This window comes from Balaenoptera ricei, chromosome 3 (assembly GCF_028023285.1).
Source record: "Balaenoptera ricei isolate mBalRic1 chromosome 3, mBalRic1.hap2, whole genome shotgun sequence".
Lineage (NCBI taxonomy): Eukaryota > Metazoa > Chordata > Mammalia > Artiodactyla > Balaenopteridae > Balaenoptera > Balaenoptera ricei.
In genome coordinates, this window is record NC_082641.1 from 98,713,562 (window position 1) to 98,736,237 (window position 22,676).

General features: G+C 33.7%; 1 protein-coding gene across 5 annotated transcripts in view; it reads left to right on the forward strand.

The window, feature by feature from the left end:
- DMXL1 (Dmx like 1) overlaps positions 1-20,847 on the forward strand; it is a 130,314-nt gene extending 109,467 nt beyond the window's left edge. For all 5 annotated transcript variants that reach the window (XM_059916926.1, XM_059916927.1, XM_059916928.1 and 2 more), the window contains 6 exons: positions 3,603-3,730; positions 7,617-7,709; positions 10,116-10,207; positions 15,444-15,496; positions 16,745-16,962; positions 18,654-20,847. In XM_059916926.1, coding sequence (XP_059772909.1) covers positions 3,603-3,730; positions 7,617-7,709; positions 10,116-10,207; positions 15,444-15,496; positions 16,745-16,962; positions 18,654-18,878 — 809 coding nt within the window. In that variant the 3' untranslated portion in view covers positions 18,879-20,847. The remainder of the gene's footprint in view (positions 1-3,602; positions 3,731-7,616; positions 7,710-10,115; positions 10,208-15,443; positions 15,497-16,744; positions 16,963-18,653) is intronic.
- The last annotated feature ends 1,829 nt before the right edge of the window (positions 20,848-22,676 follow it).

The window sequence follows — 22,676 nt, forward strand, 5'->3', positions numbered from 1 at the left end:
ATTTTATTTTCGAACATTTCTGGACTCTGCACAATGTTAAATTGTAGTTGATAATTATTGTTTTAATAATTGGATCACTGCCTTTTTTTATTACATAGAACAGAACCATATCTGGGTCACTTGTAGCCTCCTCATAATCAGTTTGTATTTTATTAATATTTTGTCAGTTTGTCTTTTATCAGGTACACTAATAGTAAGTATAGGAAATGGTTATTACTACATTCTTACGTTCTAAGGCAAGGATATATTTATTTTTAGTTAATCTTCCTAGGAATCTCAAAAGTTTTTATTCCTTTAACAAAGATTTAATGGGGAATTTATTGGAAGTATTGAAGCAGAGAAAAAATAATAGAGACAACTTTAAAATTAACTGGTGGGTTGGAATCGGTATTCATATTGGCATGTGTGTATTCCAAGTTTTTTTAAATATAATTTTTAAGTAGTGCCCTTCATCAAATTGTCCTACTACACAGTAACAAAAATAGTGAAAATAGTGCATGTTAATTAAAAGGTACTCATGTCCCTCCAATTTAATAACCTATAAAAAAATTGTACCACCTTTTTTATGAGAGATGTTTTGATAAAATAGGAGTGGCAAAACCAGTGTTCTTTTCTACCTAATTATAATAAGTGCTGTAAGCATCTATTATCAAAGTTGTATACCAATGTCTAATAAAAGGGTTGAAGAGAACCATATATTTAAGATGAAGAGGGTAACTTCTGTTACTTATGCTAGAGGTATAATATAATATTGAAAATTAGCTCTATACAATAGGGTTTAGAAGTTTCCTGAAATATTGAAGGGATTTCATTATTTCTCAGTCCCAAAGCATGTATCATGACAGGTGACTAGTTTATAAATAGGCTCTACCTCAAGCCCATAAATTTAAAGAAAATAATCCCTAGCTTCAAAGGCAATTAATGGACTTATTTTCAGAGTTATTAGGTAATATCATGTAACTTCTGTCTTGCGGTAAGTACTTTCTCCGTTCAGAGAAGAACTACTGTAACTGGCAGATAAGAGACTTGAAAAATTAAATGCTAATTAAATTAATCACTGAAATTTTTTTACAGTATATTTTTTCATGTCATGAACAAGTCTCACAGATAGTAATTTAGTTCAACAATAGGCTCCTTTCATGTACTGGAAATGTTTTGAAACAAGTTTTTTAAAAATTTTACACTGAAGTACAGATACCTCAAAATAGTTCCTTCCTTCCTTTGGAGTAGATTTTTTTTAAATCTTAGTCATTGTAAACCAAAACTTCTACTCCAGGGAAATTTTTTAGAAGTTAATCTAATAGGTTGAACTGAAATAGAAATGTAAGTCTTAAAAGGAAAGCCCCATTTCAAAAACAAAAAATGAATATATTAAGATTTTTAAGGTTGCATTTAACTCTTTCCTTACATGTATATGATGTAACAGACTTTACTTACTAATAAGGAATATTTGCTTAGACAACCTGGTTATAGGAACGTTTGTGTTTTTTTTGTTTTTTAAAGAATTAATTTTTGGCTGCATTGGTTCTTCATTGCTGCACACGGGCTTTCTCTAGTTGTGGCGAGCGGGGGCTACTCTTCGTCGCGGTGCGTGGGCTTCTCATTGCAGTGGCTTCTCTTGTTGCAGAGCACGGGCTCTAGGCACGCGGGCTTCAGTAGTTGTGGTGCACGGGCTCAGTAGTTGTGGCACGCGGGCTCTAGAGTGCAGGCTCAGTAGTTGTGGCGCACGGGCTTAGTTGCTCTGCGGCATGTGGGATCTTCCCAGACCAGGGATCGAACCCGTGTCCCCTGCATTGGCAGGCAGATTCTTATCCACTGTGCCACCAGCGAAGTCATGGAACCTTTGTTTTTTTAAGTTTTAGTTTATAAGGCTTTAAGAGAGTTTCATTTTACCTGTGAGCTACTAATAATTAGGGATTTTTTTCAAATAAATTAAATAAAACCATAAATAATAGAAAAACTTGAGTGGTTTTTCAATGCATCTAGTCCAATTTATTTTTTTGATTAAGCTAGGCAAGACTATAGAGGAGAGGGGGGATAGAATTAACATCCCTAGTCTCAAGAAATTCTACCCACCCTTCCATCCCAGCCCAGTGTTAAAGCATGTCAAAACAGTTGAAGCTCCTTTATTTTAATTACTTGGAAATGAATGAGGGAAAGTTGACTAATGTATGACCAGCAATGTGCTAGATACTTTACTTTTACATACATTAATATAATTTCTCACTACCTCTGTACCACATTAATACTGATAACTATTCTTAATGTAAATTTAGCCCTATATGTTAGGCATATTTCTGAATGATTTATATGAATTATCTCATTTACTTCTCAGAACTGTCCAGTGACTTATATATCATTAATGATATATATCACTATTATAGTGACTTATATACCTTTTACTAGAAGGAAATAGGCTCAGGGAGATTAAGTAAGTTTCCTAGTAACACACAATTAGTAAATGGTAAAGTAAAGAATTTAATAATTATTTAGTTTGTTCATATTCCTTAATGAAACAGATAACATATATTTGAGATACCAGATCAGTCACGATAACTATTAGAAATGATTTTTTTAGCACGACTTTCAAGACCTTCTACAATCTTTTTTTCAGAGAAAAATACATAAATTTAAACATCAGTAGTATGACTGATAAGAATTGGCTGTTAAAAATCCCAAGATTTTATACTGCTGAACTGAATGAATAAGCATTTTCAGAACTCTAATGGAAAACTGATGAATTCATAAAAGTGCTAACAAAAGATCAAGATGAAAAAAAAAATTAATTACATGGGACTGAGTGAACTGATGAGGATGATTATAATTTTTGTGACTTTCTGTTTGAATTTAAAAAATAAAAAATCCCACAAGGACTCAGAGGCAAAAAATATACATATCAATTTTCAGTGCAAAGTAAAGGAGCTGTTACAGTGGAGGATTACTGGACTGAATGTCAATATTATGGCATAGTATGAGCGTGTTTCATGTTTGGTAATTGCAGTCATTGTTGCTTTTGTTGTGGTCATGCATTTACAATGCTTGGTGTCAGTTTATTTATCTCTTGTAAAAATAAAATACAGTGTGTGTGTGTGTGAAAAAAAGAAAATCCCAAGTTTTTTTTTTTTTTTAAGTACAGTTGACTTATTAAAGTATTGTGTTCATCTCAGGTGTACAACATAGTGATTCAATATTTTTATAATTACAAAATGATCACCATGATAAGTCTAGTTACCGTCTGTCACCATACAAAGTTAAGTAATTCCAAGAATTTGATTCTTTATCATAAACGTTATCTACTAAAGGCTATTAAAACGTAACTGAGATAATTTCAAAAGGAAATAAAGTTTATAGAGGTCTGATTTAATTGCTTCTGTTGTTTTGTGTGAGGATATGTTCTGTCAGATGAAAGAACACCATGTAATTATCTGTTTTTAAGATTGAGAGTATTCAAGTGAAATTTCATACAAAGGTAAATTCATGTGAATTGACTATGATTCATTTCTTAGATATTTCTTCCATAAAGATTTTCACATTGGATTAAAAAATAAATTTGCCAAAGATTCCTGAAATAAATTTGCACTTTTTTCCCTCTTATAATGCAGATCTGACAGGAGCTCAAGATGGAAGTGTGAGAATGTTCGAATGGGGCCATTCTCAACAAATAACCTGTTTCCGATCTGGTGGCAATTCAAGAGTTACAAGAATGAGATTTAACTATCAAGGAAATAAGGTAGTATATAGAAATGTAAATAGGGAAAATGGTTTGATTTCGTTAAAGGTTTATGAATATTACTCACTTGGATTTCTGAAAAGAACAGCTCAATGAGCTAATGGTGAAGTATTAATCCATCTATATGAATTCTTTTTAAAGAAGTTCCTCTCAAAACTTAAATTCACTTGGTTCTTCCTGGAAAGACATTATATACATGTCCATTAAAATTCTCTTATATGATGCTTAAGGACCAAATGATTATAGGACCATCTTATGTTACACATTTTTTATTAAATACATCTGCTTACTTTACCCTCTGGGACCTACTCAAAGTATGGTCAAGTACCAAGTAGTAAGTAACATCTGGAAGTTGATTAGAAATGCAGATTATTGACTGTAGTCCAGACCTATCAAATCACCATCTGCATTTTAGCCAGATACTCTTGTGATTTGTACACAACATTAAAGTTTTGAGAAGCACTGCTCTAGAACAGGGTGTTGACAAACTACAGCCTAGCCACCTGTTTTGTAAATAAAGTTATATTGGAACACAGCTAACCCATTCATTATTTGTTTTCTATGATTATTTTCCCAGTACTGCAACAGAGTTCAGGAGAACAAAGACTATAGCTGGCAAGCCTTAAATATTTACTATATGGGCCTTTTAATAAAAGTTTGCCAACCCGGCTCTTACCGGCTTCACTTCCCGTAATCCTCCTTTCCTCAAACTGCCTCTCTCTGCTTCTCTTATCTTACTAGCACTTTAAACAACTACTGAAGGGGAAATCAGCCTGCTCTTTGTCTTCAGGGCCATGCTTCACTAAAAACATTCACACAGGCCCTAGCTGATGGTTCATCTTGCCTTTCGTTTTCCCTCAACCTCCAAACCTTCCACCCTCCTTACGTGTTACTTGTGTCATGGTGTGCTGCAACCTTTTTGCCTACCACATTTATCAGATGGCTCTTATCATTTCACAGAAGTCAATGATAATTTTTCATGTAGTTATGAAACAAAATTGAGAGCATATAATTTCTTAATACCAATTAGCAACATTCTTTGCTCCTTAATGGGAAATTAAGGGGATTTAATCTAAAAGCCTTTAGAATTCTACTGTACTTTCAGCTGTGTAACCTATCAATACCACTTATGTGCTCATATTTTTCCACTTTGGTAGTCAATGTTACATTGTTCCTAACTAATCTCTGTACTTTGACCCTATCTCTCTAATGCATTCTTCATGTTGTCAACAAAGTTATATAACAAATAGCATAGGGAATTCCCTGGCGGTTCAGTGGTTAGGACTCACGTGCTTTCACTGCCGAGTGCGTGGGTTTGATCCCTGGTCGGGGAACTAAGATTCCACAAGCTGTGTGGTGCAGCCATAAAAGAAAAAAGAACAAATAGCATAATTATATAACTACACTATAGGTGAGATCATATTGTCCTTTTCAAGAACCTGTAGCCTCCTCATTGTATCCAAAAGCCCATATTCTTTAGTGTGGCATTCAAGTCCTTCTACACTCGGAGTTATTTTATAGATTTTACACTCACTACAACCTTCTATGTAGGCTATTTTAAGGCACAACAAACTTCCTTATTGTCTGCCCAAGTCTCTTTGACAGGCAGTCAGCTTACTGTTGATTCACCTCAGCCATGATGGTGCCCAAGAGCACAACAACTAAGCGTGCTATCTCCCTTAGTAGGGAAGCCTACTGGAGTAAATGGAACAGATAACTCATACTACAGTATATCACAGTAATGCTGATCATTTTGTCAAAAGCCATTGGACATTGCAGAAAAACCAAGAGGCTAAAAGGGAGCATTTAGCAGAAAAAAATGACCTGTGAGGAATAATTCCTTGGATTTAGGAAGATCCTACATTGTAAAACAAGAACGGGATTCTATGAACCAAAGGCAGTAGAACAGTAAAGAATTTTTGGAAATTAAAAACATGATTCCCCAAAATTAGGAGAGTAGAGGAACTACTGATTACAAGGGCTGAATAGCAGAATGGAAGTATTTGAAAATCAAGTTTGTGATTGCTTAGTACAAATTTGGAATTTATCCCATGGTGAAAATAACCCAAGAAATAAACTGAGACTAGACCCAGGAGAATTTATAAAAGACATTTAAAAGATATATCAGAAGAAGAAAAAAGGTGATGGAAGAGAAACATTATATTAAAAGGAATAATAAAATAAAAATTTCCCCAAAGCAAAACATGGAATTTTAGAAAAAGAAGCACCTACCAAGTACTAGGCAGAAGTATTGAGAAACAGCACATGCCTAGACACAGCCTGATTATTTGATTTTTGTTTTTTTTAACTGAAGGATAAAGAGAGCTTCTAGGAAGGAGTAGGGGTAAAAATGATTGCTTACAACCTCTCCACCCCCCTATCTAAAATTAATGGCATCGGCCTCCTCAAAAATAGAGGTTACAAATAGACAGTAGAACAGTATTCACAGAATTCTGATGGATAAGGAATGGGGTCGATGTCTATCCAAACTGTCATTTAAATTTGGTGGCAAAATAAACACATTTTTAAGTATGCAGAGAATTAGCACACTCCATATACCCTTTCTGAAGAACGTACCTAAACCTACTCCAGAAAACATAGGATAAACCACAGAAAGGATAAACGTCGGAAAAATATCTGTAACAAAAATAGTAAACAATGGATTAATATTCCTACTATTAGTCCTGTCAGTCAGTTTTGTAAGAAGACAATGAAAAAGAAGACAAAGAATGTGAACAATTTACCAAAAAACAAACAAAACCCTATGCATGGCCAATAACCCTCACTAATAACTTAAGAAATGCACATTAAAATGAGACTTTATTTCTGTTAATCGGCAAATATTATAATTTTGTAGTATGCAGTGTTGGCTAATGTGTAAGAAAAATGGGTGTGTAAATTGATGTTACCACTTAGGATTTAATTTTGGCTTCACCTACCAATTTTAAATGATGCCCTTTGACAGAGCTTTTTCTTTTCTAGATGTCTATCCTATATAAATACTCAGAGGTGTATATGCAAGAATGTTCAAAGCAGCACTTTTTATTATAGGAAAAATTGGAAATTCTATAGGGAAAAGCTTTAAAAAGTTACAATGCAACTATATAGTGTAATACTACACAGCACAAGAATGAGGTAGATTTATACATACCAATGTGAAAAAATGGCTATAATAAGTAAAAAATGTAATTGTAGAACTGTATATTATCATCATAATTTTAAAAAAACCTTGTATCCTTGTATGTATGAATGTTTGAATATTCATAGAAAAAATCTGAAAGGGAACACTATCAAATTGTTAATAGTTGTTATATCTGTAGATGGGAGAGGGCAGGAGTCTGAATTAGACATTTGTTTTATTTTAAGATCTGTATCATATACTCCCTTACTGGATTATTTTGTCATCTTTCCAGTCAAAATGCTCTGAGTTTCCATAGTGTAATTCCTTTACTGTGATAAACTTTGTTTCATTTTCTGCTGTTGTTTACATGTTTTCCTTGTTGTATATCTCTGGAAGTCCTTACTTTGTCTTTTTTAAGATGAACAGTTTTTTATCTTGTATATGCTAAAACTTTGTCATATGGCTTAATGTGTAAATCCAGTATCCTATTTTTGGAGTACTTACAGAGAATATACAGACTATGCTGTCGGTTAGTATAATAAATTGAGTGTCTGATGTTAGTTTCCTTTATAGCCACCCTGGAATTTTTTAAAGTAATAGCTAAATGTTTTTCTGGACTAGATCCATGCATAGGTGAAGTGAAAAGTCAAGCAACTTATCAGTCAAATGTTTAAGAGTTAAAATATGAGATTCACAGTGAGGGTAAGGGTAAATATGTGCTTTTTTATTTGTATTAAATACTTTTAAATATTTTTTTTCTCTAAGTTTGGAATAGTTGATGCTGATGGATATTTAAGTTTGTATCAAACAAACTGGAAATGTTGCCCAGTTACTGGAAGTATGCCTAAGCCATACCTGGTAAGCCAAGAATTCCTACCTTTAAAATTTTTTGAATTTTTATTTTCAAGAGACCAAGAATATATACTTGCAAGAAATATCAAAGCCAAAATATAAAATCTGTCTAGTCCTGTGTATTCAATCACTTTACTCTAAGTTTCTGTCTTTGTATTATGTTGAAAATTACACTGTGAGGTATAAAAAATCCTTAGTCTCTGGTAACTTGGAAAAATAAACCTTTATGAAAGTACCTGGTTCTGATGGCAAGGGGAGATCAGATTTGTGGTTACTCAGAGGCGGGGGTGGAGAGGGGAAATTGGATGGAGGCAGTCAGAAGGTACAAACTTCCAGCTAAAAGGTAAGTAAGTACTGGGTATGTAATGTACAACATGATTAACATAATCAACACGGCTACATGTTATATATGAAAGTTAAGAGAGTAAATTCTAAGCATTTTCGGAACAAGGAAAAATATTTTTTCTTTTTCTTTCATTTTATATCTATGCAAGGTGATGGATGTTACTAAACTTACTGTAGTAATCATTTCATGATGTAGGTAAGCCAGAACATTATGCTGTACTCCTTAAACTTATGCAGTGCTGCATGTCAATCATTTCTCAAAACTGAAAGGAAGAAAAAAAAAAGAAAACATAGAAAAGTAAAAAAATCTCACCAGAAAATGTAAATAAATAATAAAGCTAATGGATTAGTCACTTGATAAAGACCAAAGTAGTAAAATTAATTAAAAATGCAATGATTAGTCAAGGGATAAATAAAATAAAAAGATGTAAAAAAAAAAGAAAGAAAGAAAGAAAGAAACCTGTATAGAACCAACATGGTACCTCTGGAGACCCATGCAACCCATGGGTTACTCAAGCCCTTTTCTAGCCTCACTAAATGGCAGTGTCTGTGATACCTAAAAAGAATGATCAACAGACCAGTGCATCTGGTTGTTTTTCTGCAGTTATTATCCCTTATGAACAAAGTAGAAAGGGTATCCTATAGCTGGTGCTATTTTCTTGCCCATCTCTTTAAAAAAAAAAAAAAAAAGATACATCTCTATTCAGGACCACACAGGTTTAGTGAACCTTCCGCAGCTTCATAGAACACTGAATTTATATTTGATGGATTCTTTAGTGAAGCCCTTTATAGGACTAAGCAATATCTATCAAGAAAAAAATTAAGAATATGGGTTAAAATTCCAGTAATTCACCCAAGGTTAAATGCTAGAATAAAGTACTGGTCTAAGTGAAAGCAAGTAAGGAGTGTTGGTGAGGGTACCTTGAAAAAATATTTATTTTTCCTCCTATTTTCATTCAGGCAGCAGATTAAATGTACAGGTGGGCCTTGAACAACACAGGGGTTAGGGACACTGGACACCTCACCCCGCCCCCAAGTTGAAAATCTGCATATAACTTTGCAGTCAGCCCTCCATATCCATGGTCCTGCATCCACAGATTCAACTAACCTTGGATCGTGTAGTACTGTAGTAGGTATTTATTGAAAAAAAACTGTGTATCAGTGGACCCATGCAGTTCAAACCTGTGTTGTTCAAGGGTCAACTGTACAAGTTTATGTTTCTTAGGGGACTGCCTTTTTTTTAAAACTTCTAAAAAGACAAATTGGATTAATAACGAACATTATTTGCTTTGGGGGATTAAAGTAGATTTTGTTTTAAAGACATATCGTCTAGCCCAGCTGCAGTGGTGGTTGGGGGCAATGGGGAAGTGACTCAAAGGAAAACTTTTTCATATGATGATTTTGACATATTTTAAAATTTTATTTTTTATTGAAGAGAAACATCTGAACAGACATAACTTGGAAGCCTTTATAACTGACTAAACCTCTCATAGTAGTTTGTTATTGTTTGATGGAATATTGAGAAACATTGTAAATTTTCTAATTTGTTGACTATTAGTAATATTTTTTATTCACATATTTGAAAAAGTATTTGAAAGCTTAAATATTTCTGAAAATAAATAATTCAGTCTGAGATCATCTAAAATTCTAGTTTTTGTTTTCGAAGACAAAAATTTTCACAAGTATTCTAAGAAAAATGTTTGAAGTTAACCTTCTTTTGTTTCCCTTTGAACTTTTGGTTGAACAAAAGCAGAGGTCATAAAAGGTCATAACGTATGCATCTTATTTAAATGGTTCCGGGAAAGTTGTGTTTGTGTATGTGTGTGTGTGTGTGAAAGAGAAGAGGCAAAACAAATGTGCCAAAATGGTAAACATTGGTGAATCGGGGTAAAGGGTATAGGAGAGTTCTCTGTATTACTCTTGCAACTTTTCTAAAATCTGTGGGGGAAAGAACACAAGGATTTAAGTAAGCCACAAATTACATGATCACTTTTTGATTAATACATCTACGTGCTTATAAAATTGTTTGTGACAGCAATAAACGTGTGTTGTTTATAACCATTCCAGACTTGGCAGTGTCATAACAAAACAGCCAATGATTTTGTCTTCGTTAGTTCCTCCTCTCTGATAGCTACAGCTGGTCTTTCAACTGACAATAGGTAAGAGATTATAACTGAAATTGAAGTCTGTGTATGTATAGCTAAGCTTTATTTTTAATTGCTTGATGTCCTTATATCTCAATAATGTTTTCATAATTACACCTTTAAATATTTTTATTTAAAGAGACTTGTTTCTTAGAGCTTTTTTAGTGTTTTAATTGTAAAGCTAAGGAAATTCTGGTGACATTAAAGACAAAATCCATTCCTTCTGGATTTTTAGTATTCTAATGTTAAGACTTTAGTGTAGGATAAAAGAATTTGATTGTTGGTAGAGTTTTTCCTCCATATTATTTGCTATGTATTAAGAAAGCTTGAGGCCAAAAAAAAAATAAAAAGAGTATTATTTATTGGCCATGCTATTTAGTTAAACCCTCACCACAGCTTTATTATATCGCATTATCAATGTTTCACAGTAAGAACACAAGAAGCTGAGAAAGACATGTTAGTTGTATAATAACTAGTAAGTGACAGCCCGTCCCCATCTCCCCAAATAGGTTAAATATGCAAAAAAAAAAAGTCTCCTCCCTCCATGTCCAGGCACAGTTTTTACTTCCCTCCTACAGCTGAGTTCTGAGATTAAGGCCTTCCGAGGTTGCTGAGCTTTTGTGTTCATCTTGAGGCCTCACTTTACACTCAAAGTGGGAATTTTAGGAATATGGAGTTTTCAGCCCATTTTTCATAGAAATTCTTATACGTATTTGTGCCTCCTTTGTAATTCACAGAATGGAGTAGAAGCTGCTCCCTTTTGTAGTAGGAATAAGTTTTGTTTGTACTCAAGAAAATTCGGTGTGTCCTGCTATTTATGTATGCGAGTTGAACTGTTAGATTAGAAAATCAGTGAATACAAAAAGTAGTTTCCGTATTCAGACTTCGTATAGTATTCCTTGTAATTACATGTTAATCTAAAGTTACTTAGTTTGGGAAGCTATTAGTTTTTTAAATTTTTGTCTAAAAATTAATCATACATAAATATATTGGTTACTTGTATTTGATGCTTTATAAGTTTAAGAACTTTCTGTGTGAGCAAGGTTCAAGTGAGCTATAATGAGACATACTGCTTTTTTTAATTGAAGTATACTTGATTTACAACATTATATCAGTTACAGGTATACAGCATGGTGATTCAGTATTTTTGCAGATTATACTTCATTATAGGTTATTACAAGATAGTTGTTATAATTCCCTATGCTATACAGTATATCCTTGTTGCTTATCTATTTTATATATAGTAGTTTGTTTCTATTAATTCCATATTCCTAATATGTCACTCACCTGTCTTCCCCTCTTTGGTAACCACAAGTTTTCTATATCTGTGAGTCTGTTTCTGTTTTGTATATACAGTCATTTGTGTTTGTTTTTAGATTTCACATGTAAGTTATGTCATATAGTATTTGTCTTTTTCTGTCTTATTTATTTCACTTAGCATAATATTCTCTAGGTCCATCTACATTGCTGCAAATGGCAGTATTTCATTCTTTTTTATGGCTGAGTAATATTTTACTGTGTGTGTGTGTGTGTGTGTGTCACATCTTCTTAATCCAGTCATCTGTTGATGGGCACCTGGGTTGCTTCCATGTCTTGGCTATTGTAAATAGTGCTGCTGTGAACATTTGGATGCATGTATCTTTTCAAATTAGTATTTTCATTTTTTCCAGATATGTACCCAGGAGTAGAATTGCTGGATCATATGGTAGTTCTATTTTTAGTTTTTTGAGGAACCTCCATACTGTTTTCCACAGTGGTTGCACCAATTTACATTTCCACCAACAGTGTACAAAGGTTCCATTTTCTCTACACCGTCTCTAGCATTTATTGTTTGTAGATTTTTTGATGATGGCCATTCTGACTAGTGTGAGGTGATAACTCATTTTTGTTTTGATTTGCATTTCTCTAATAATGAGTGATGTTGAGAATCTTTTCATGTGCCTATTGGGCATCTGTATGTCTTCCTTGGGAAATTGTCTATTCAGATCTTCTGCCCATTTTTTTATTGAGTTTTTTTTTTATATTGAGTTGTATGAACTGTATATATATTTAAGGTTTTAACCCCTTGTCAGTCACATCATTTGCAAATATTTTCTCCCATTCAGTAGGTTGTCTTTTCGTTTTGTTGATGATTTCCTTTGTTGTGCAAAAGCTTTAATTAGGTCCCATTTGTTTATTTCTGCTTTTATTTCTTTTGCCTTAGGAGACTGATCTAAGAAAATACTGCTGCAATTTATGTCATAGAGTGTATTACCTATGTTCTCTTCTAGGAGGTTTATGATTTTCCATTCTTACATTTAGGTCTTTAAACCATTTTGAGTTTATTTTTGTATATGGTGAACAGGAATGTTCTAATAATCTCATTATTTTATACGTGGCTGTCCAGTTTTTCCACCACCACTTGTTGAAGAGACTGTCTTTTCTCCATTGTATATTCTTGCCATCTTTGTCATAGATTAATTGACCATAAATGCTTGGGTTTATTCCTGGGGTCTCTGTTCTGTTCCATTCATCTATGTGTCTGTTCTTGTGGCAGTACCACACTGTTTTGATTACTGTAGCTATGTAGTATAGTCTGAAGTCAGGGAGTGTGATTCTTCCAGCTCTATTCTTCTTTCTCAACATTGCTTTGGCAATTCAGGGTCTTTTGTGATTCCATGTGAATTTTAGGATTATTTTTTTCTAGTTCTGTGAAAAATGCCATGGGTATTTTGATGGTGATTGCATTAAATCTGTAGATTGCTTTGAGTAGTGTGGCCAATTTAACAATATTAATCTTCCAATCCGAGAGCACAAGATATCTTTCCATTTCTTTGTATTATCTTCGGTTTCCTTCATCAGTGTTTTATATTTCAGAGTATAGGTCTTTCACCTCCTTGGTTAAGTTTATCCCTAGGTATTTATTCTTGTTGATGTGATCTTAAACAGGTTGTGTTTTACTTTCTTTTTCTCATATTTCATTATTAGTGTATAAAAATGCAAGATTTTTTAAAAATTAATCTTGTATCCTGCAACCTTGCTGAATTCATTTATTCTAAATTTGGGGGCTGAAGACTTTAGGGTTTTCTATCTAAAGTATCATGTCATCTGCAAATAGTGACAGTTTTACTTCTTCCCTTCCAATTTTTTTTTTTTTTAATTTAAAAAAAAAATTTATTTACTTTGGCTTCACCGGGTTTTAGTTGCGGCATGTGGACTTCTTAGTTGTGTCATGCAGACTTCTTAGTTGTGACATGCGGGATCTTTAGTTGCGGCACGTGGACTTATTAGTTGCGGCATGCAGACACTTAGTTGCGGCATGTGGACTCTTAGTTGCGGCATGCGGACTCTTAGTTGTGGCATGCATGCGATATCTAGTTCCCTGAGCAGAGATCAAACCCAGGCCCCCTGCGCTGGGAACATGGAGTCTTACCCACTGGACCAACAGGGAAGTCCCCTTCTCTTCCAATTTAGATACCTTTTATTTCTTTTTCTTGTCTGTTTGCTGTGGCTAGGACTTCCAGTACCATGTTAAATAAAGTGGAGAGAGTGGACATCCTTGTCTTGTTTCTGAATTTAGTGGGCAGGCTTTCAGCTTTTCACTGTTGAATATGATGTTGGCTGTGGATTTAAATGGCCTTTATTATGTTGAGGAATGTTCTCTCTGTACACACTTTGATGAAAGTTTTTATCATGAATGGACATCTCAGTAGACAGTTTTTCTGCATCTTTTGAGATGATCATGTGATTTTTATCTTTCCTTTTGTTAATGTAATGTATTACATTTATTGATTTGCAAATGTTGAGCTATCCTTGTGACCCTGGAATAAATCCAACTTGATCATGGTGTATGATGCTTTTCATGTATTGTTGGATTTGGTTTGCTGATATATTTTGTTGAGGATTTTTGTATCTGTAGTTATCAAAGATATTGGCCTGTAATATTCTTTTTTTGTAGTGTCTTTGGTTTTGGTATCAGGGTAATGGTGGCCTTGTAGAATGAATTTAGGAGTGTTTCCTCCTCTTCAGTTTTTTGGAATGGTTTAAGAAGGATAAGTGTTTGTTCTTCATATGTTTGGTAGAATTCCCCTGTCTGGTCCTGGACTTTTGTTTCCCGGCAGTTGGGTTTTGTTTTGTTTTTTTTCCCTTACAGATTCATTTCGCTTCTAGTGATCAGTCTGTTCAAATTGGCAGGCTGTATGTTTCTAGAAACTTGTCCATTTCTTCTAGGTTGTCCAATTTGTTGGCATATAACTGTTAATAGTATTATAATTCTTTGTATCTCTTTGGTGTCGGTTGTTATTTCTCCTCTTTCATTTCTTATTTTGTTTATTTGGGTCGTCTCTCTTCTTCTTGATGTGCTGGATAAAGGTTTGTCAGTTTTGTTTTCTTTTCAAAAAATCAGCTCTTGCTTTCATTGATTGTTTTTGTTGTTTTTTTTAATCTCTATTTTGTTTATTTCCTCTCTGATCTTAATTATTTTCTTCCTTCTGCTGACTTTTGGCTTTGTTTGTTCTTTTTCTAATTCTTTTAGGTGGTAAGTGGTAGGTTGTGTTGTTTATTTGACTTCTCAAATATTGTATTGCTATGAACTTCTCTCTTAGAATTGCTTTTGCTGCATCCCATAGATTTGGGGATGTTGTTTTTCCATTTACATTTGTCTCAAGGTTCTTTTTGCTTTCCTCTTTGATTTTGTCATTGACCCATTGTTTTTTTAGTAGCATGTTGTTTAGTCTCCATGTGTTTGGGTTTTTTCTTTCCATTTTTCCTTCTGGAGTTAATTTTTAGCTTCTTACTATTGTGGTCAGAAAAACATGCTTGATACAATTTCTATCCTCTTAAATTTGTTGAGGCTTGTTTTGTGACCTAGTATGTAATATATTCTGGAGAACATTCCATGTGTGCTTGAAAAGAATGTGCATTCTGCTGTTTTGGGGTGTAATATTCTGTACATATCATTTAAGTTCAGCTGGTCTATTGTGTCACTTAACACCACTATTACTTTCTCTCTGGATGATCTTTTCATTGATGTTAGGGGGGTGTTAAAATCCCCTACTATTACTGTATTATTGTCTATTTCTCTCTTTGTGTCTATTAGTATTTGCTTTGTATATTTAGGTGCTCCTGTATTGGGTGCGTATATGTTAACAAGTGTAATATGCTTTCTGTATTGATACCTTTATCATTATATAATATGAGACATACTTATTTTTATTCTGTTTTTAACTTCTTATGTCATTCAATAAGTAATCTTTTTTTTTTTTTTTTCCAGAAACGTATGTTTGTGGGACACTCTTGTAGCACCTGCCAATAGTTTAGTCCATGGTAAGTTTTGAAAGCATTTTATGAATCACAAATTCATAAAGTAAAAGTGATTTTTTTTTTTTTAATGGGAATTATTTATTTATTTATGGCTGTGTTGGGTCTTCGTTTCTGTGGGAGGGCTTTCTCTAGTTGCGGCAAGTGGGGGCCACTCTTCATCGCGGTGCGCGGGCCTCTCACTATCACGGCCTCTCTTGTTGCGGAGCACTCCAGATGCGCAGGCTCAGTAATTGTGGCTCACGGGCCTAGTTGCTCCGCGGCATGTGGGATCTTCCCAGACCAGGGCTCGAACCTGTGTCCCCTGCATTGGCAGGCAGATTCTCAACCACTGTGCCACCAGGGAAGCCCTATTTAGATTCTTACAAGAATAATAACAACATTGTATTGAGTACTTAGTATATGCCAGGTACTGTACATGCTTTAAATATATTAATTAGTTTCATCCTCACACATACCTATTAGGCAGGTGGTATTATCTCCTCTTTTACAAGTGATGAAACTGAGACTTAGGTTAAACAATTCACCTATGGTATACATTTAAATCCAGACAGAATCCAGCATCTTGGGAATACACCTATAATGACTTTTAATTTAAGGAAATTAAAAAGGATTTACTACTTCTGTCAACTATGTCATTTCTGGGTTAGTTTCAGTTGATGGATTTTCTTGTCCTTATGGGTGCTTTCTGCTTCATTGCATGCCTGGTAATTTTTTATTAGATGCCAAGCATTGTGAATTTTTCCTTGTTAGGTGCTGATTATTTTTGTATTGTGTAAATATTTTTGAGCTCTGCTCTGGGACTAAGTTACTTGGAAACAGTTAGATTTGGGGGGGGGTGGCTGTGTTAAAAGCCGTATTTGGTACAGGGCTAATTTTGCCCCCATATTGAGGCAGTACCCTTCTCAGTACTCTATACAATGCCTTGTGAATTATGAGGGTTTTTTCCCAGTATGGCTGGTGGAAATAGGAACCCAGATCAACTTGGGTTCCCCTTTCTTATGCCACGGCCAGAAAATACTCTATAGGCAATAAGCTGGGGCAGTTATGTGGGTCACCCAGTTTGCTTCCCATTTTGCAAAGATCATTCTTCATTGCTTAGTGACCAGTGTCTCAAACCATTGTTCCCTGTATATCATTTGAATATTTTAATTGTTTTAGGCAGGATGGCAAATCTAACCTGTCATTCTACCTTGGCCAAAAGCCAGACGTCTGTTTCTTATACTATTAAATAGTTTTTACTTTTTTTTCCAGCTTTTACTTGTCATGATAGTGGAGCCACTGTTTTAGCATATGCTCCAAAACATCAGCTACTAATATCAGGTGGCAGAAAAGGCTATACATGTGCTTTTGACCTTTGGCAACGACAGCAGAGGCAGCTTTTCCAGAGCCATGATTCTCCTGTTAAAGCCATTGCTGTTGATCCAACTGAAGAGTACTTTGTTACAGGATCCGCTGAAGGCAACATAAAGGTAAATACAGTAATGCCACAATATCTATTACATTATGAAAAGAAATCTTTAGAAACCTTAGATCTTTAATCATATTGATGATACCAGTCTCTTTAAATAATAGAAATATTAATTCCTTTGTAGTCAACAAGGTTAATTGCTATTTAATAAATCTTTTAATGAATGAAATAAAATAATATTTAACTTGAAAAATGCCTGTTTTTCAGTTGTTTTCAAATATGCTTAACTAATGCATGCGAAAGAACTGGATTTTCCATGGATATGAACATATTTCAGACGTTAGAATTAGTCTTGACCCCATGTTCAGAGTTACTGAATTCAGTTTCAGGGGCTGTGAGATATACTGACATTTTCCCTTATCCCAAATTTCTCCCCATTTTGTCATTCATAGTATCAGCATCCAACAACTCAGTGCCTGATTCAAGAATTCTGATGTACCTGGATAAGCTCTGCCTGTAACAGTCCTTCTCAAACTCCACTGTGTTTCAAACTTAGAAGTTTGAATGTTAAGCAGCTTGTTAAAAATGTTAAGCACCTTGTTAAAAATGCATCCCACTCCAGAAATACTGTTGCTAGGTCCTATCCCAAAAATACCCATTTGGTAAGTCCAAGGCTCAGGAATGTGCATTTTTGGAACACAGAAATAGTGGTTTTGATGGAAGGTTCTCTGGCTACACTCAGAAGGATCTGCAGGGATAAGACTAGTCCCTAAGTTACTCTAATGGTCAGCAACCCACTGGAGGAGTCTAGTTTCTTAGAATCCATTAATTTAAGTGCTAGTGAGTACTTAGTACAAGTAAGTTGGACTGCTTTGTTAGAACTTCCATATTGTTTTCATAATTCTCAGCCAGAAAAAATTCACTAGAATTGAAGAATTTCAAACAGGTTTTTCTTAAATATATACACCAGCTGCCATACAGAATTCTTTTTTTTTTTTCCAGTTTGAAGCTAGTTTCTTATTTGAACTGCCCTCAGTTTAGAATAAGTCATATGATGTTTTAGATTAGTTCTTTAGATTAGTTTGTACTTTCATTCTGAGGTTTATTATTTAATTAAGTTATAAGATTTCATAGTATACCAGGTAGTATTCAGGACTTACAATTTAACAATCATGTCTAGAGTAATATGAATTAATGAATTTCTTAGGGAAAACAAAGAAATATTTTTTAAAATGTGATGTGAAAACATCAGAAAGTTGTAATAATTTATCTTGCAGCTGGAATATAGTTTTGGCCTCTAGGTGTTCGGTACTTTTCTCTTTCCAGTGGTTCTGATCCCTTGGTGGGTACTGTATACTATGGAGAAAGAATTACCCCACTCTACAACTACACAACAGAAACTTTGCTGAGAGATAGGAAATCTTGATTGTAGTTCCTATAACATTACAAGTTTCTGTTGCATTGTACACCTAACCTCCTTGTACCTAAGTTTTCTCGTCTCCAACGAAGGGTATAAAATACCTCCTCTCTTACTGGATTGATTTTTGAAGAATGTGATAATATCAAAGAGCTTTGGAAAATTGCAACACCATATACAGAATCAAAATGTTATGACTGTAAGCCTACACAGATTTTTCTCCATTTTTGTTTTAGAAATTCCTTATTTGTACAGGAAGACAGACGTAAGTCTTTCGTTTGGATTTTTAAGGTAATCGTCAACCCCAATTTTTATTTTGTTGTTATACATTTCAGATTTGGAGTCTCTCTACCTTTAGTCTTCTCCACACTTTTATCAATGAACATGCTCGGCAATCCATTTTCAGAAATATTGGAACCGGAGTGATGCAAATTGAGACAGGGCCTGCAAATCACATTTTTTCATGTGGAGCTGATGGAACAATGAAAATGAGAATACTGCCGGACCAGTTTAGCCCATTAAATGAAGTGCTGAAAAACGATGTGAAATTTATGCTGTAACATTTTAACAGTAAGATGTATCATTTATTACCTATTCCATGAAGTGGCCAACACATATGATGTACAGTGATCACTCTCTATGCCACAAATAAGCTAACGCTTTCTTGTTTTCATATTTATTTTATGGCGCTTTGCCCTTGATGCACTGATGCCTTAAAAATTAATAAGGTCATTCAAAATTAGACTACATTGCCTAAAGTAGAATGTATAAGTAATGCTGTAATAATACATATTTATAGTATAGTGAGTATATCATAGTGTTAAAGGAGTTTTGTTTTCTTGTTGTTGATAAATTCTTCTGCAGATATCTCTGCATGAATTTGTTTTACAGTAAAAATACCCTTTATGTAAAGGCAGTTGCACATCAGTCATCACTTAATTCACCACGGTCTCACTGCATTTTTCAAACTTACACATCTCACACTCCTCTCTTAATTAATGATAGATTGATATTTGGGTAAGAATCAAAAAATAATGAACATCTCCATTAGCACTGTCTTTCGGACTTTAGTGACAGGTGAGCCAAATGCCTTGTTATGTAAAGTTTTCATCAGTTTCCCCTCTGGAGCCCAAGTTGTGTGTGTGTGGTCGTGTATATATATGTAATGTATCTTACACATCTTATTTGAACTTTGTATGTGTGTGTGTGTATATATATATATGTGTATATATATGTGTGTGTGTGTATATATATATATATATACATACATGAAAACTATAAGTCTTTTCATTTGTTTTTGTGCCATAACAACTACTGCCACCAGAATAACAACTTTTTCTGCAACTGTTTTTTTCACCTTTTTTTTTTTTTTACTTTTTGAATTCCCATCCTAATTTTCAAATAAATTTCAGGAAAACTTCCAAATTATTATTTTAAAGATTACATTGAGTCAGATAAGAATTAGCAGGCAATAATGATTCTGTGTTGGCATATATGAGATACTTAAGCTTATAAATTTGTCAAAGGATTTTTAGGCACCATACATTTTACTTAAATTTTATTTTATTTCTTATTTTTTAGGTGCTTTTAGTCTCAAAGTTCTGAAAACCTTATAGCAGTGTTTTTAGAAACAAATGTGAAAACAGTCAAATAGATAGTATTTACAAATGTAAAATACCTGCCAGATCTACCATTAAAAGATAATAAACTAAGCCTTATATTTTATTATTTTTTGCCAAAATATATTATTTTATTATAAAATATGACCAAAATATTAAAAATGCACAATGCTTTTAACTTAAATGTGCTAACCCTATTTCTGTCTGTTTTGTGCTATACCTTTTCTGATTCAGAATTATAGAAAACTTGATAATACTTGATTTTAACCAAGAAGACTGGAGGCAGATGGGACTAAGTGTTTAAGGGACAATTATATACTATTTAGCTTAAATATATTTTGTTAATAGGAATATTAATAGAACATTTTTATGTAACAAAATATGGGAAGCTATTATCGTGGAAACTAAAGAGTCAAATGAAGCAAAGAAATGAAGGGCTGGTAAAATGAATTTTGTAATATCCTCAGGATACTTTTAAAAGTATATTGTTAACAGATTTTGTAAATTGTATTCATAATTTTAAATGTGTTGAGCAAGTTGCAGTGAAGACACTGTTATTATGTAGAGAGTTTATGTGCACATAATAACCTGTACCTATAAATTGTGCAATAATGATATGTGACTATTTTGCCATGGAGAAATCTGTGACAACATTGCAAACAATACTATTGTTTGATGTAGTTAATATTAAGTTATTCCTCAGTAATTTCTTCATGAATCAAGATTCAAAAGGCTTTAAACACTTTCAGTGAGATAGAAAATGTATTGTTATGCTTACTAGGAAAAAGACATTGTGGATGAAGAATTAAGCATTTTAACTGAGGGTTTATATGAATAATAAATTATGTAAGCCCATATGTATTTACATCCAGAGTCATAATATTTTAAATAAACAATCATGCAGTAACTATTTTTAGCATGCTATTGTTTTAAGTAGTATTTATGCCACTTTAGTTGACTTGAGTGTATGTGACATTTTAAACTGGAGAACTTCTGTATTTGTATTTGGTTAATGTAGGAAGAATTGCATAATTTTCCCAGATACCCTGTTCTTCCTTTTCTGTAGTCTTTAACTTAATGAATAAGCATTATTCAAAAAAGGTGAGAATAAAAGTAGTTGGAATGTATGTTTAACTGTAAAATGATATACATATATGTAAAATTTCATCCACACTAATGAAGTGGATACATCAATGAAGTGGATACAAATTTTTTAAATTGTGTGCTTTCTGAGAATGAGGCTTTGTAATGATGGAAGAATTCACAACATTGTGAGTCTCATTTTCTAAAATGTAGGATTTTTCTTATGTAGAATCATGGGACAGTCAATTCCATCCTCCTTTCTTGCTCTCTCTGTCTTGCCCCAATTCATTTCTTCTCTTTAAAAAATTTTTAAAAAACCGTTGCGGAATTTCTCATAATAGTCTCAACAACTGGAACAAAATACAGAAATATACCTACTTAAAGAAAATCCTTGTATAACCTTAGAGTGGTGATGATCTTTTCATAACAGTGTTGGAAACCCAGAGAGACATATTTACTAAACAAAGAGTTTAAATGTCATATTGCAAGAGACCACAGTCAAAAGAACAGGTAGACGAGAAGAAATATGTGTATAGGAATAGGAAAAATGTTAACGTCCCTAATACAAAGAGAATTTTAAAATGGTAAGTAATGGAGAAATCACACAATTCACAGAACAGGACATGGAAAAGTCAGCAAGCACAAAGTATGTTCATCCTCACTAATAGTTAAAGGAATGCTTTAAGAAAAAAAAAATGTGTTACCACTGTTCATCCATCAAATTAATATAAAGTCAAAACACAGTGACATCAGTTTGGTGAAGATGCAAGGAAGTGGGTGGGCACAGTGAAACATTGCTGGCAGAACTAAACTGCTACAAAGTTACCTAGATACATATTAAAATTGAAAAACATACTTTCACTGAGCAATCTTGAGAGATTATCCTTTAAGATAAAAACACCTATGCATAAAAATATATGTATACGGGTGTTTATTGAGACATCTGGTGGAGCAAAAAAACTGGAAATCTAAATGTTAATTAGTGGGTAAATTGTGGCATAAATTTTGGTACATCCATACAATGGAATATTCTCTCAATGGTAAAAGAATGTTAGATTTGTATCTGTTCATCTGAGAAGAGGTTGGTGAGATAAATTTTCGAAGTAAAAGGTGTAATATCCCATATTGTTTCAGGTTTTTTCAATCTATAGTTTTAGTACATATGTAGGAACATAGAAATATGTGTGGAAGAATACATACAAAGCAAAACTTTAACATGGGAGAAGGGAAGAAGGAGGTAATACTTTTCTAAACTCCTTTAAACCCCACTTGGTAACATGATACCAGAAATGGTTGTGTATGTGTTGGTGAAGAAAAACCGTATTTTCATACCAAAACGGACTTAACGACTTTGGCAACTGCTCTGTTAAGTGAAGTGGTCTTGTGTCAGGAATATTCCTCTTTGAATTGTTGAGATATTTTTGATGCTTGATATTACTTAAGTAGAAAGGTTAAGATGTTACCCTTCAGGGTACTTAGAAAAAGTTGAACATAGATTAGTTAAATGTACCTGTCAGCCTTAGAAATGTGTATGGCTTTTGCTACAGTTATTTTCAAAGCTAAATCTGTTTTGAGTTTTTTATGACTTTTCTTCTCCTTCTGCTTACTTGGTTGTCTCCTGTATGTCTGTGGCCTGTAAGGGAGCTAACACAGAGT